Source organism: Lepidochelys olivacea, assembly GCF_965140295.1.
Source record: "Lepidochelys olivacea isolate rLepOli2 genome assembly, chromosome: 6".
In the NCBI taxonomy this organism is placed as follows: domain Eukaryota; kingdom Metazoa; phylum Chordata; order Testudines; family Cheloniidae; genus Lepidochelys; species Lepidochelys olivacea.
The window spans coordinates 20622171-20636970 of record NC_140416.1 but is presented as its reverse complement, the minus strand read 5'-3'; the positions used below and the strand labels follow the sequence as shown (position 1 = coordinate 20636970).

The 14800-nt window shown below is 42.1% G+C and overlaps 1 protein-coding gene across 1 annotated transcript in view; it reads right to left on the bottom strand.

Annotated features, from left to right (window-relative positions):
* MUC5AC (mucin 5AC, oligomeric mucus/gel-forming) overlaps nucleotides 1–14800 on the bottom strand; it is a gene marked incomplete at its 5' end in the record, with an annotated part of 56381 nt that overhangs the window by 15140 nt on the left and 26441 nt on the right. Inside the window, 7 exons of the mRNA XM_084629789.1 lie at nucleotides 97–271; nucleotides 2450–2670; nucleotides 2882–11059; nucleotides 12499–12696; nucleotides 12797–12840; nucleotides 13997–14141; nucleotides 14504–14632. Of these exons, the coding sequence (XP_084485915.1) occupies nucleotides 97–271; nucleotides 2450–2670; nucleotides 2882–11059; nucleotides 12499–12696; nucleotides 12797–12840; nucleotides 13997–14141; nucleotides 14504–14632 (9090 nt within the window). The remainder of the gene's footprint in view (nucleotides 1–96; nucleotides 272–2449; nucleotides 2671–2881; nucleotides 11060–12498; nucleotides 12697–12796; nucleotides 12841–13996; nucleotides 14142–14503; nucleotides 14633–14800) is intronic.

Sequence of the window (14800 nt, the reverse complement as noted above, 5' to 3'; positions counted from 1 at the left end):
TAGCCCTGGAACCATGAAAAACAAATCCCCATATATTCCATTTAAGTGTGTTGTATATTTTCAGTGATGTTCTTCCTTAATTTAGTTGTCACTTACATTCACATTCATAATGGTAACAGCAGCCATCCTCACTGAAGACCTTTACTGGTGGGTATCCATTGGCACAGGTAATTTTCTTTACAGGTGGGCATTTTATTTGCTGTATAACAACTTTGTTATTTCCCTCGCAAGTTGCAGTGGTACAGTTGGATATCTTCCATGTTTCACCTGTCTGTTTAAAAAAAAAAAACGGAATTGGTGTCCGAAGAGCTTACAATTAGGTTTGAGCTTTATACAGATTTTTAGTTCCAAAATGTTATGATGCTTGCAGTGTTTGGGTGGTTATGTTTCTTATGATATATTTCTTCTCTCTAATGTTTGACATCCACGTTTTGGAAATTTTGGTGACCGTTATCGTGCAGTACATTTTACACTACAAAATGATGAGCAGTAGTGGAATTGTCTTTGCTCAAACTTTCTAAAACAATTCAACCCAAAGCAGGTAATCAAGGAATATGTTGAAACTTATAAAAAACTGAAAACAGACAGTTATAATGGAAAGGGTTAGGCAGCCGTGTCTACAGGCATTTGTTCTGCTCTGCCTTATGATAATATTCCTATAACTTTTGTGTCAATGGCAAAAAAACAAAACAAAAAACCTTTAAGACTAAACTCTGGCAGTATGGTGCTCTGTGGTAATATTCCATCTGGTGTTCCAAAGCATAATCAGGTTTCTTGGACACACAGTACCCCAGGAATTCTGAAGAGGGCAGGGGAAGCTCTGTAGCTTCTCTACGTGCCCTAAATCTGGACTGTGGCAAGGGGAGGGGACTTCGTGACCCTACTCGTTTCCTGACAGAATCCTTGTAGATGACACCAGCGTACTGGTGCATGCACAGAACTTCCATTATTTTTCATATGTGAGAAAAAGATTCTGTTGAGACTCAGCCAGTGTGAACTTTAATTGAGCAACAAAGCCTGGAGAGCTCCACTGCTTTATACCTCAGTCAGGAGAGGAGCAACCCATGTCAGCATGAGAGATCTCTCCCTAATGATGATCACAGCGGGGAGAAGTGACATCCCCCTAAATTCCCACATATACTAAGGCTGCAGAGGTAATTTTGAAGGTGTGTTTTAACCCAGAGAAATCATATTGCCCCCTTGCCCTTGCAACATGTATGATACTACCGCCCAAAGATCTTCATGAGAAAGAGTGAGAGCTTGGGTTATGCAAAGGGATGTTGGTCAAGGCACAGGGATGAGGGCTCCGTCTGCAGGTGCAGGGTCTGGGGTAGAGCTGGGGATGAGGGGTTCAGGGTGCCGGAGGGGGCTGTGGGTTGAGGCAAGGGGTTGTGATGTGGGAGGGGATGAGGGCTCGGTCTGGGGGTGTGGGCTCTGGGGTGGGGCTGGGGATGAGGGTTTTGGGGAGCAGGTGGGGGCTTTGGGTTTGGGGGGGGTCAGGGGGGCAGTGGTTTGGGGCTGCGGCGCAGGCTTACCTCCGGCAGTCCCGGTCAGTGGCATAGCGGGGGGGTGGGTGGGGGAGGGGCAAAGACAGGCTTCCTGCCTGTCCTGACTGTGTTGCGCCCCAGAAGTAGTCAGCAGGTCCGGCTCCTAGGCGGAGGCGCGGCAGGCATTTCTGCATGCTGTTCTTGCCTGCAGCTCCCATTGGCCACAGTTCCCGGCCAATGGGAGTGTGGAGTTAGTGCTCGGGGTGGAGGCAGTGAGTGGAACCCTATGCCCCCGCCTGCCCAGGAGCCGGACCTGCTGGCCATCTCCAGGGTGCAGCACAGAGCCAGGACAGCTAGGGACTAGCCTGCCTTAGCTCCGCAGCACCGCAGACCAGACTTTTAATGGCCTGGTCAGTGATGCTGACCAAAGCTGCCAGGATCCCTTTTCAACTGGGTGTTCCGGTTGAAAATTGGACACCTGGTCACCTATTAGCACACCCTAAGCTTCTCTGTGGGTTACAGTGTAAAGTAGGCCCAGAAACAGTTTTCCACACTATCTTGAGTATACTGAAGAATTATCAGTCCAGTGTAGAGCTAATATACCCCAGGAGTAAGAGGCATCCCCATCCCCTACTCCAGTGTACAGAAGAGGCAAGACTGGCCATTACAGAATGGAGAGAATAAAGAGCTATCCACTTCAGTTACAATAAAATATTTTGGAAGATTAATTCTCTTTGCAATTTGCAGATACCAGGTTGCACAAATTAACATGTAATACCCAGGCTGTCCTACAAGAGTTTATACCAATTTTGCACAAACGGGGGCACATTATCTACCACAAGAATTATTTTAAAAACATATGTGGTCTTTCAGTTTCAAATAATTTATAATGTTCTTTCCTGCGAGCCCCATTATTATTAAAAGTAATTTCAAGCCTGAACAAGATCATAAGAGATCAATACCTTTCTGGGAGGTTTAGCATCAGGACACTCAATTTTAGTGGTGGAACTAACTGTTGTAGTGGGAGTCGTAGTTGGTTTAGATGTTGAAGTTGTCGGAGTATTTGTTGTTGCTGGAGTTGTTGAGCTACATGGTCCCTTAAATCGCTCCACTGAACATGTTTTACTACAAATGGCATAAAAATTACATCCATCCTTGTCTGTTCTGTTGTAAATAATTTCACCTATAAAAAAACAACCATTAGAATACACACAATACAATATACAAAGAAAAAACATAAAATAATGATTGAAAAAACTGCATTAGTTAAATGTGATTATGTAAAATTTTAATATAATTAGAAAATTCTAATCTGTACTTTAATTAAAATACCGACTCAAACATGATATAAAAATCTATTTTAAATATATTCTCATGGATTGTAAAAGACTTACCAGGTGCAAAAACAGCATCCTCAATTTGGCAAAAGCAGTGAGTAGTTGTCATGGTTACTTCTGTTGTTCCTGTTTGTGTACTTGAGAGAGTTGGAGTGGTTACTCGTGTGGGCGTTGTTGACAAAACTGAGGTTGTAACAGGACAATTTACATTTTCTTCACAGCACAAAACACGTACCTCGTAATTGAAACACATTTTAAATTTCCCAATTTGATCCTCATTTTTGCACACCAGCCCGAAATTGACATGGCACTGCACAACTTGACCGATCTGGTCGATGCTTATGTCCGGGTAATGTTCTGCCCTACACTCAATATTTTCAGGCTTTCTGCAGATTTTCTCTCCTGCTGCCCTTATGTTGTTATAGGTTTCAATGTCTCCTTCTTTAGGTCCAGAAGAGGGAAAATCAACATCAAACCATTTGGACCATGTGCACGTTGGCTGACACGTTGTAGTTGAGGAAATAGATGTTTGTGAAGTTGTGGGTCTTGGCGATGTTGTGGGGATTTCTGTGGTAGGTAGAGAGGTGGTACCAGTTGTCGTTGTACTTTGGGTTGTTTCACTAGTGGTGGTTTCTACAATTGTGGTAGTTGGCAGTGTTGTGGAGATTGCTGATGTTGTGGTGGTTTCTTTGGGAGGCAGAGTAGTGGTGCCCGTTGTGCTTCTGGTTGTACTTTTAGGTGTAGTGACTGGAGTTGTTTCAGAAGTGGTAGTTCCTGGTGTTTCTGTGACTGGTGGTTTAGGCGAAGTTGTGACTTCACTGGTGGTTTCTTTGAGTGTAGTTGGTGGCGTACGTGTAGTTGTGGTTGCGATACTTCTGGTTGTGGTTGGGCAGTTAGGGTTTTCTTCACAGCAGAAAACACGTACCTCGTAATTGACACACATTTTAAATTTCCCAATTTGATCCTCATTTTTGCACACCAGCCCGAAATTGACATCGCACTGCACAACTTGACCGATCTGGTCGATGCTTATGTCTGGGTAATGTTCTGCCCTGCACTCAATATTTTCGGGCTTTCTACAGATTATCTCTCCTGCTGCCCTTATGTTGTTATAGGTTTCAATGTCTCCTTCTTTAGGTCCAGAAGAGGGAAAATCGACATCAAACCATTTGGACCATGTGCATGTTGGCTGACACGTTGTAGTTGAGGAAATAGATGTTTGTGAAGTTGTGGGTCTTGGCGATGTTGTGGGGATTTCTGTGGTAGGTAGAGAGGTGGTTCCAATTGTCGTTGTACTTTGGGTTGTTTCACTAGTGGTGGTTTCTACAATTGTGGTAGTTGGCAGTGTTGTGGAGATTGCTGATGTTGTGGTGGTTTCTTTGGGAGGCAGAGTAGTGGTGCCCGTTGTGCTTCTGGTTGTACTTTTAGGTGTAGTGATTGGAGTTGTTTCAGAAGTGGTAGTTCCTGGTGTTTTTGTGACTGGTGGTTTAGGCGAAGTTGTGACTTCAATGGTGGTTTCTTTGAGTGTAGTTGGTGGCGTACGTGTAGTTGTGGTCGCAATACTCCCGGTTGTGGTTGGGCAGTTAGGGTTTTCTTCACAGCAGAAAACACGTACCTCGTAATTGACACACATTTTAAATTTCCCAATTTGATCCTCATTTTTGCACACCAGCCCGAAATTGACATCACACTGCACAACTTGACCGATCTGGTCAATGCTTATGTCCGGGTAATCTTCTGCCCTACACTCAATATTTTCAGGCTTTCTGCAGATTTTCTCTCCTGCTGCCCTTATGTTGTTATAGGTTTCAATGTCTCCTTCTTTAGGTCCAGAAGAGGGAAAATCAACATCAAACCATTTGGACCATGTGCACGTTGGCTGACACATTGTAGCTGAGGAAATAGATGTTTGTGAAGTTGTGGGTCTTGGCGATGTTGTGGGGATTTCTGTGGTAGGTAGAGAGGTGGTTCCAATTGTCGTTGTACTTTGGGTTGTTTCACTAGTGGTGGTTTCTACAATTGTGGTAGTTGGCAGTGTTGTGGAGATTGCTGATGTTGTGGTGGTTTCTTTGGGAGGCAGAGTAGTGGTGCCCGTTGTGCTTCTGGTTGTACTTTTAGGTGTAGTGATTGGAGTTGTTTCAGAAGTGGTAGTTCCTGGTGTTTTTGTGACTGGTGGTTTAGGCGAAGTTGTGACTTCAATGGTGGTTTCTTTGAGTGTAGTTGGTGGCGTACGTGTAGTTGTGGTCGCAATACTCCCGGTTGTGGTTGGGCAGTTAGGGTTTTCTTCACAGCAGAAAACACGTACCTCGTAATTGACACACATTTTAAATTTCCCAATTTGATCCTCATTTTTGCACACCAGCCCGAAATTGACATCACACTGCACAACTTGACCGATCTGGTCGATGCTTATGTCCGGGTAATCTTCTGCCCTACACTCAATATTTTCAGGCTTTCTGCAGATTTTCTCTCCTGCTGCCCTTATGTTGTTATAGGTTTCAATGTCTCCTTCTTTAGGTCCAGAAGAGGGAAAATCAACATCAAACCATTTGGACCATGTGCACGTTGGCTGACACGTTGTAGCTGAGGAAATAGATGTTTGTGAAGTTGTGGGTCTTGGCGATGTTGTGGGGATTTCTGTGGTAGGTAGAGAGGTGGTACCAGTTGTCGTTGTACTTTGGGTTGTTTCACTAGTGGTGGTTTCTACAATTGTGGTAGTTGGCAGTGTTGTGGAGATTGCTGATGTTGTGGTGGTTTCTTTGGGAGGTAGAGTAGTGGTGCCCGTTGTGCTTCTGGTTGTACTTTTAGATGTAGTGATTGGAGTTGTTTCAGAAGTGGTAGTTCCTGGTGTTTTTGTGACTGGTGGTTTAGGCGAAGTTGTGACTTCACTGGTCGTTTCTTTGAGTGTAGTTGGTGGCGTACGTGTAGTTGTGGTCGCGATACTTCTGGTTGTGGTTGGGCAGTTAGGGTTTTCTTCACAGCAGAAAACACGTACCTCGTAATTGAAACACATTTTAAATTTCCCAATTTGATCCTCATTTTTGCACACCAGCCCAAAATTGACATCGCACTGCACAACTTGACCGATCTGGTTGATGCTTATGTCCGGGTAATGTTCTGCCCTACACTCAATATTTTCAGGCTTTCTGCAGATTTTCTCTCCTGCTGCCCTTATGTTGTTATAGGTTTCAATGTCTCCTTCTTTAGGTCCAGAAGAGGGAAAATCAACATCAAACCATTTGGACCATGTGCACGTTGGCTGACACGTTGTAGTTGAGGAAATAGATGTTTGTGAAGTTGTGGGTCTTGGCGATGTTGTGGGGATTTCTGTGGTAGGTAGAGAGGTGGTACCAGTTGTCATTGTACTTTGGGTTGTTTCACTAGTGGTGGTTTCTACAATTGTGGTAGTTGGCAGTGTGGTGGAGATTGCTGATGTTGTGGTGGTTTCTTTGGGAGGTAGAGTAGTGGTGCCCGTTGTGCTTCTGGTTGTACTTTTAGGTGTAGTGATTGGAGTTGTTTCAGAAGTGGTAGTTCCTGGTGTTTTTGTGACTGGTGGTTTAGGCGAAGTTGTGACTTCACTGGTGGTTTCTTTGAGTGTAGTTGGTGGCGTACGTGTAGTTGTGGTTGCGATACTTCTGGTTGTGGTTGGGCAGTTAGGGTTTTCTTCACAGCAGAAAACACGTACCTCGTAATTGAAACACATTTTAAATTTCCCAATTTGATCCTCATTTTTGCACACCAGCCCAAAATTGACATCGCACTGCACAACTTGACCGATCTGGTTGATGCTTATGTCCGGGTAATGTTCTGCCCTACACTCAATATTTTCAGGCTTTCTGCAGATTTTCTCTCCTGCTGCCCTTATGTTGTTATAGGTTTCAATGTCTCCTTCTTTAGGTCCAGAAGAGGGAAAATCAACATCAAACCATTTGGACCATGTGCACGTTGGCTGACACGTTGTAGTTGAGGAAATAGATGTTTGTGAAGTTGTGGGTCTTGGCGATGTTGTGGGGATTTCTGTGGTAGGTAGAGAGGTGGTACCAGTTGTCGTTGTACTTTGGGTTGTTTCACTAGTGGTGGTTTCTACAATTGTGGTAGTTGGCAGTGTTGTGGAGATTGCTGATGTTGTGGTGGTTTCTTTGGGAGGTAGAGTAGTGGTGCCCGTTGTGCTTCTGGTTGTACTTTTAGGTGTAGTGACTGGAGTTGTTTCAGAAGTGGTAGTTCCTGGTGTTTTTGTGACTGGTGGTTTAGGCGAAGTTGTGACTTCAATGGTGGTTTCTTTGAGTGTAGTTCGTGGCGTACGTGTAGTTGTGGTCGCGATACTTCTGGTTGTGGTTGGGCAGTTAGGGTTTTCTTCACAGCAGAAAACACGTACCTCGTAATTGAAACACATTTTAAATTTCCCAATTTGATCCTCATTTTTGCACACCAGCCCAAAATTGACATCGCACTGCACAACTTGACCGATCTGGTTGATGCTTATGTCCGGGTAATGTTCTGCCCTACACTCAATATTTTCAGGCTTTCTGCAGATTTTCTCTCCTGCTGCCCTTATGTTGTTATAGGTTTCAATGTCTCCTTCTTTAGGTCCAGAAGAGGGAAAATCAACATCAAACCATTTGGACCATGTGCACGTTGGCTGACACGTTGTAGTTGAGGAAATAGATGTTTGTGAAGTTGTGGGTCTTGGCGATGTTGTGGGGATTTCTGTGGTAGGTAGAGAGGTGGTACCAATTGTCGTTGTACTTTGGGTTGTTTCACTAGTGGTGGTTTCTACAATTGTGGTAGTTGGCAGTGTTGTGGAGATTGCTGATGTTGTGGTGGTTTCTTTGGGAGGTAGAGTAGTGGTGCCCGTTGTGCTTCTGGTTGTACTTTTAGGTGTAGTGACTGGAGTTGTTTCAGAAGTGGTAGTTCCTGGTGTTTTTGTGACTGGTGGTTTAGGCGAAGTTGTGACTTCAATGGTGGTTTCTTTGAGTGTAGTTGGTGGCGTACGTGTAGTTGTGGTCGCGATACTTCTGGTTGTGGTTGGGCAGTTAGGGTTTTCTTCACAGCAGAAAACACGTACCTCGTAATTGACACACATTTTAAATTTCCCAATTTGATCCTCATTTTTGCACACCAGCCCAAAATTGACATCGCACTGCACAACTTGACCGATCTGGTCGATGCTCTTGTCCGGGTAATGTTCTGCCCTACACTCAATATTTTCAGGCTTTCTGCAGATTTTCTCTCCTGCTGCCCTTATGTTGTTGTAGGTTTCAATGTCTCCTTCTTTAGGTCCAGAAGAGGGAAAATCAACATCAAACCATTTGGACCATGTGCACATTGGCTGACACGTTGTAGTTGAGGAAATAGATGTTTGTGAAGTTGTGGGTCTTGGCGATGTTGTGGGGATTTCTGTGGTAGGTAGAGAGGTGGTACCAATTGTCGTTGTGCTTTGGGTTGTTTCACTAGTGGTGGTTTCTACAATTGTGGTAGTTGGCAGTGTTGTGGAGATTGTTGATGTTGTTGTGACTGGAGTTCTTTCTGGTGTTGTTTTACTCACCAGTGTGGTTTCTTTAGTTGTACTGTGCATTGCTTTAGTCGTTTCTTGATGTATAGGTCCTGTTTGAGGTGGTTTTGTTGTTTTTATATGGGTAATAATGTGGTGTGTTATTGCTGTCGTCCTTGTTGTTACTGTCTTTGTCGTGGCTGGGGTGGTTTTTACTATTGGAGTAGTTGCTGGGGTGGTTGTTTCTATTCGGGTAGTAGCTGGGGTGGTTGTTACTCTTGGAGTAGTGGCTGGGGTGGTTGTTCCTATTTGGGTAATGGTTGGGGTGGTTGTTAGTATTGTTGTGGTGGTTGTTACTCTTGGAGTAGTGGCTGGGGTGGTTGTTCCTATTGGGGTAGTGGTTGGGGTGGTTGTTAGTATTGTTGTGGTGGTTGTTACTCTTGGAGTAGTGGCTGGGGTGGTTGTTACTCTTGGAGTAGTGGCTGGGGTGGTTGTTCCTATTGGGGTAATGGTTGGAGTGGTTGTTAGTATTGTTGTGGTGGTTGTTTCTCTTGGAGTAGTGGCTGGGGTGGTTGTTCCTATTGGGGTAATGGTTGGGGTGGTTGTTACTCTTGGAGTAGTGGCTGGGGTGGTTGTTCCTATTGGGGTAATGGTTGGGGTGGTTGTTAGTATTGTGGTGGTGGTTGTTAGTATTGTTGTAGTGGCTGGGGTGGTTGTTACAATTGGGGTAGTGGCTGGGGTGGTTGTTACTGTCATTGTAGTGGCTGGGCATGGTACATTTACATTTTGGCAACACTGAATTTTGATCTGGTAATTATAGCAGATTGGTGGAAGTTGATCCTTGTTATAACATATCAGCCCTTCTGTTTTGCTGCATATTACATTTTGCTCCAGATCATTTAATGCTGTGTTAGGGAATCTTTCTGCTCTGCATTCCACAGCCTTTGGAGCTTTGCATACTTTGTATCCTTTGGCTCTTATATTCTTAAATGTATCGAAATCTCCACCATTGATAGCAGACCCTGGGTAACTTACATCATACCATTGTGACCATTCACATAGTTCTTTAAAACAACCAGGAGTTGTTATAGGAACAGTTGTCACAGCTGTTGTAGTTTCTGAGACTGTGGTTATTGCTGGAGTAGTTACTGTTATTGATGATGTAGGTTTTGTTGTTGAAATAGGTGTAGTAGTTGCAGCTGTGGTAGTTTCAGTGGTTGTTGGTGTAGTGGTTGTACTTACTATTGTGGTAAATTCTGTGGTGGTGGTTTGAGTAGTGGTTGGTGAAGTAGTTGTAGTTGTAAAAGTGTCTGGAATTGGTGTTGAGGTTATTGGCGTAGTGGTTGGTATTGTAGTAGTAGTGTGAGGGGTTGTCATGGTTGTAGTACCTGAGGTTGTTGTAGTTGGTGTGGTTGTGGTAGTGAAAGGTGTAGTTGTGATTGTTGTAGTTTCTATGCTGGTGGTGGATGAATGTGTAGTTCCTACTGTTGATGTAGTTTCTGTAGTTGTAGAAGTCAGTGTGGACGTTTCTGTTGAAACAATGGGTGTGCCTAGAGTAGTTGTAGTTTCTGTGGTTGTGGTAGTGAAAGGTATAGTTATGATTGTTGTAGTTTCTACAGGGGTGGTTGTTAAAGGAGTAGCTGTTGTAACTTCTTTGGTTGTGGTTTCTGTTGTTGTGGTGGTTGAAGGTGTAGTTCTTACTGTTGAAATTGTAGTTTCTGTAGTTGTAGGAGTCTGGGTGGAAGTTTCCGTTGAAACAATAGTTGTGCCTGCAGTTGTTGTAGTTTCTGTAGTTGTGGATGGACAATGACTAAAATCATCACAGCAGAATACTTTTATTTGATAGTTATAGCACATTTGGAGCACTCCTTCCTGATCTTCATTTCTGCAGACAAGTCCAAAGGATACATTGCACTGGACAGTTTGGCCAATGTTATCAATTGATTTTTCTGGGAATTTCTCAGCTCGACATTCTATATTTTCAGGTTTGCTGCAGATCACTTTTCCTGCTGCTCTAATATCATCATATGTTTCAGAATCTCCTTTATTGTCCAGACTGGGAAAATGGACATCATGCCATTCAGACCATTTGCATTTTGGTTTACAAGGTGTTATGGAGGTGATTTCCCCTGTAGTATATACAGTTTCTGTTGAAGGGCTAGAAGTTGTTTCAGGGATTGTTGTTGTTGGAGCTGTGGTTCTAAGAGTTGAAGTGGACACACTCGCTGTTTCTGTGACTGGAGTTGTGGAAGGAGTTTTGGAGGTCATGGTACTTGTGGAAAGAATAGTTGTTTTAGGTTCTGTGCTGGTAGGTAGTGCTGTAGTTGTTGAAGATATACTGGTTACAGTAGTTTCTGGAGTGGTCGTTTTTGAGATGGGTGTTGTAGTCTCCTCAGGCGTTGTGGTGGCAGGAGTTGTATAATCACATGGTACAAAGCTACAGCATAAGATTTTTATCTGGAAGTTGTCACAGATCATTTGATGCTGATCCTTATTATAACATATTAGTCCCGTTGTTGTACTACATTCTACTTTTTGCTCTAGTTCATTTAATGGTGTGTTTGGGAATTTTTCAGCTCTGCATTCAACAGCCTTTGGAGCTTTGCAAACTTTATAACCTTTGTCTCTTAAGTTATCAAAAGTGTCAAAATCTCCATCGTTGATCCCAGGCCCTGGATGGCTCACATCATACCATTGTGACCACTGACATACTTCACGAACGCAGACTGGTGTAGTCGGTGTCACTGTAGTTAAAAACCAAAAATAATGAAAATTTAGTACTCAACCTTCAATTTTAAATGAAGAATACCAAGAAGTTCCAGCAAATATTCTCTTTTCTGTTATACCAAATAGACTGAGTGTGATGTCTACTATCTGTAGGAAGATGGGCTTGTCTAGGCACTGGCCAAAGGGCATGAGCTAGTATACTCAGCTCAAAAATATATCCATTTATTAGGCTAGTTAAATTATAATGAATATCCATTCAAATAGTGAAAATAACCACAACATATGAATTTGTTGGTATGCCTGGATTTATCACTTCCAAGGGCATGTCCATTATTTCTTGTGATGTGCTAGGAAAAAGAGTAATGACCAAAATTTCAAAAATAGTTGCCTGACTTACACATGCATAATTTGCACACTTGGGAAAAAACATCTTTGCATAACATTTTCCATTTTGCGCAGCATGTTTGCACTTTCTCATGAACATTAAGGTCCCGATCCAAAGCCCACTGAAGCTATGGAAAGACATAATTGAATTCAGTGGGCTTTGGAGTAGGCCACATATGCACATAATTTATTTGTTATATAAATTTACTGCTCATGAACATGTCACATTGCCTGCACTCCTCTCTATTTATTCATAGAACAATTACTGCAGGGTTGAATCAGGGGTATAAGTTTTCTTATGCTGCCCTAATGTGCTTCAAGTCTGTTTGTAAAGGACCATCTCTTGGGTGGAGAGAGTAGTTCATGCTCCTTGCTGATTCAATGCAGGCCTCTCTGAAACTTCTGAAAAGTTGCCAGTTAATGTCAACTATGGTGACAGTTTCTGTGATGTAGCACTAAGAACTATAATAAAATGACTAACTAATCTCACGTGTGCTACCAAACAACCATCAGATGGTCATGACTTTCAGCCATTACCAATCTGGGACAGATTGAACCAGAGATCTAGAGGTGAAAAGCATAGTATCTCGGTCTGAGCAATCCATTTACTAACCACATTTTCAAAATACTGTGATACTGACAGGGATTTTAGGAGAAATTAGTCATTCTGCAATTTAATAAATGAATAATAGGGAATGATTCTATGACTGTGCCGATTACTATCTGTGGAAATTTTCTATATAGCAGTTTTAACAAGAGTGGTATAGAATCAGTTGCCATAACAGTTTATAAAATACCCATGGGATTGTTTTCTAATGAATCTGTCTGAATTTGAGCAAAGATAATATCAAAACCATGCACAGTGGTTTTATTTTCTATATTTTCATGTTTCAATTTGTTTTCTAGCTATAATCAAAACTATATAAAATACACAAAATGCAAATAAAAATAGGTCTTATTAGTTTTTGAGTTTCTGATCCATTCATTAGAGTTATAGGCATGGTTTGGTAGGTAAATGTCAATCAACAGCAAGTAAGAGTACAGTGAGCGCATGTATTCATTCAAAATATACCTGTTGTGGTGGATATAGGTGTTGAAGAGGAAAATACAAACGGTGTTGTGGTTAAGGGTGTAGAACATGCATAGACTTTTCTATCAATTGTTCCATTGTGACCACAAGTTGCAATGATACATCCGCCAATACCATCTGTAGTGTTGTAGATGACATCCTCATACTCATATTGCTTTCCATCATATGTGCAGTAGCAGTCTGTAAATCAAAAGAGAATATCATCATTAGATTTCCTGTAATATGGAATAGATTGTTCCAAAAAGTTCATGTTCAGATAAAAGCTGCTGTGTCAACATACCATCTTCATCATATTCACACTTAATGCCATTCATTGTGCATTCACTGTGGGTGGAAAAGAGAAAAAAAATATGGGACTGAAGATGCATAAAGGATAACCACATACATTTTACTGTTTTAACTGTTTCTGTTGCATTTATATCCCAAGGAACAAAATGAAGTTCATGGAGAAAAGTTGTGTGGGTAAGCTCGAAAAGACCTAATCTTTCTCCAAGTCATGTTCTCATCCATCCTGTGATAGGAGGGCCCTGAGCTCTCACACCGGTACAGTTCTGCTGCAGAAAGGCAGGGTGGGCAGGCTTCTTTCAATCTGCAGACAGGATTTGTAACACCATCTGTGCCTATTAACAATACTCTCCACTGCATCCCTTCCATGATGCCACAGAAGAAGGTTTTGGAGGCAGCAGGAAGAGCTCCACTGACCACTTCCCCGCAGTGGAGGGGAAGTGCAGCAAGGATGGTGGCGGCGGAATTACTGTTGCTCTTAGGTTGAAATAGCTGCCAGAGAATCTCTTTAACTGCTCTGTAGCCTAGTGAGGAGGATTCCCTCTCCTCAGACCTTGATGGTATGCCCCTGTGAGAACACAGTCTGTTTACTCAGGCTGTGCACAAAGATAGGGATTTCTCACTTACTAATTAAGGGCTAGATTCTGGTACCTTTGTTCACACTGACTAACACTGTACTCTGCAAGTAGTCCTATTGACTTTGTGGAGTAAATTGCTATTCAGCATGAGAAGCATATCAGAATACGTCCCTAAGTAAATATCTATGTAAGGAAGAAATCAGTTACAAAAAATAAAACATATAAAAATACTGAAGAACTCTCCTAGACAGATACATGCCAAGACAATAGCAAAAACAAATGAACAGAATTAAGCTATAGACCAATTTTAGATAATGATTTCAGTAATACCTTGTCAATTTGTTTCCTAAATGAAGTACAAAGAAGGTTGTCTTTTTTAGGATAATACACAATGCGCAATAAAACAGAGAAATATGCTTCAAGCAAATCACTCCAAAGGAAAGAATTTCAGATCATGATCCTTTCCCTTCCCAGTCCCAGAAATAAAAGTGTTTATGTATTCAATAGTAATTTATGCACAGTAGGTACAAGACCAATTCCTGTTAGCAAACCATGGAGTTTAATGGCCAGTACATTATGTTCGGATCCTCCTAAAATCCTCATACAGCTAAGCTTACCATGATTGACAGTTCTCTTCTGAACGAATGGGTGTTCCTGGCTTGTAATATTTTCCCTTGGCATCATAACAGCCACAGTGATCAACACACTCCATATCATCTTCATCGAAATAGGGCTTGTCCTCTGGACACTTTGGATAGCAGCCTGCAGTAACAAAGAAAGTTATATTGACACTGGATCTCTTACACTGCGGGTGTCTCTAGACAACTATCTAAAGTCTGCATTGATTTCTTGTTGAGGGGTGGAATGTCATCCTTAGTGACATGATGATATTGCTGCCATAGCATAAATTTCTCTCAGAGTTCAAATACAATAATTTGGATTTTAATCCCAAAGAAGATCATGACCCCTTTAGAGAATTACACACAATTCAGAAAACTCCATAATCACTAACCTGGCTTGTACTTTCTAATAAAAATATTAAATATATTGAGAAGTAGGAATTTTAGTTCACCATCAGTAATTAGGTTTTATAAGTAGGGTGAGATATAGTTAATGTATTTTACCTTCCAAGCCTTGTAACTCATGAAGGCATTTTCCACTTGGGTTCCTGCAGGTCTTCATACAAGGGGACCCACAAGGCTTGTAGTGCCACTCACATTCCCCCTGCGGGTTGTAGTAATCACAGAACAGAGCTGGAAGAGGGCAAAATGGATGAAAATATACATGGAACAAAATGTTTCCAAAGTGCTTCTTAGCTATCCATATGCTGTGTACAAATCCCATAATGCTAGCATAATTCTGCAAGTAGTGAACAGTAGTTATCCTGTTTCTAATTCAATATGATTATCTTACTTCTACAG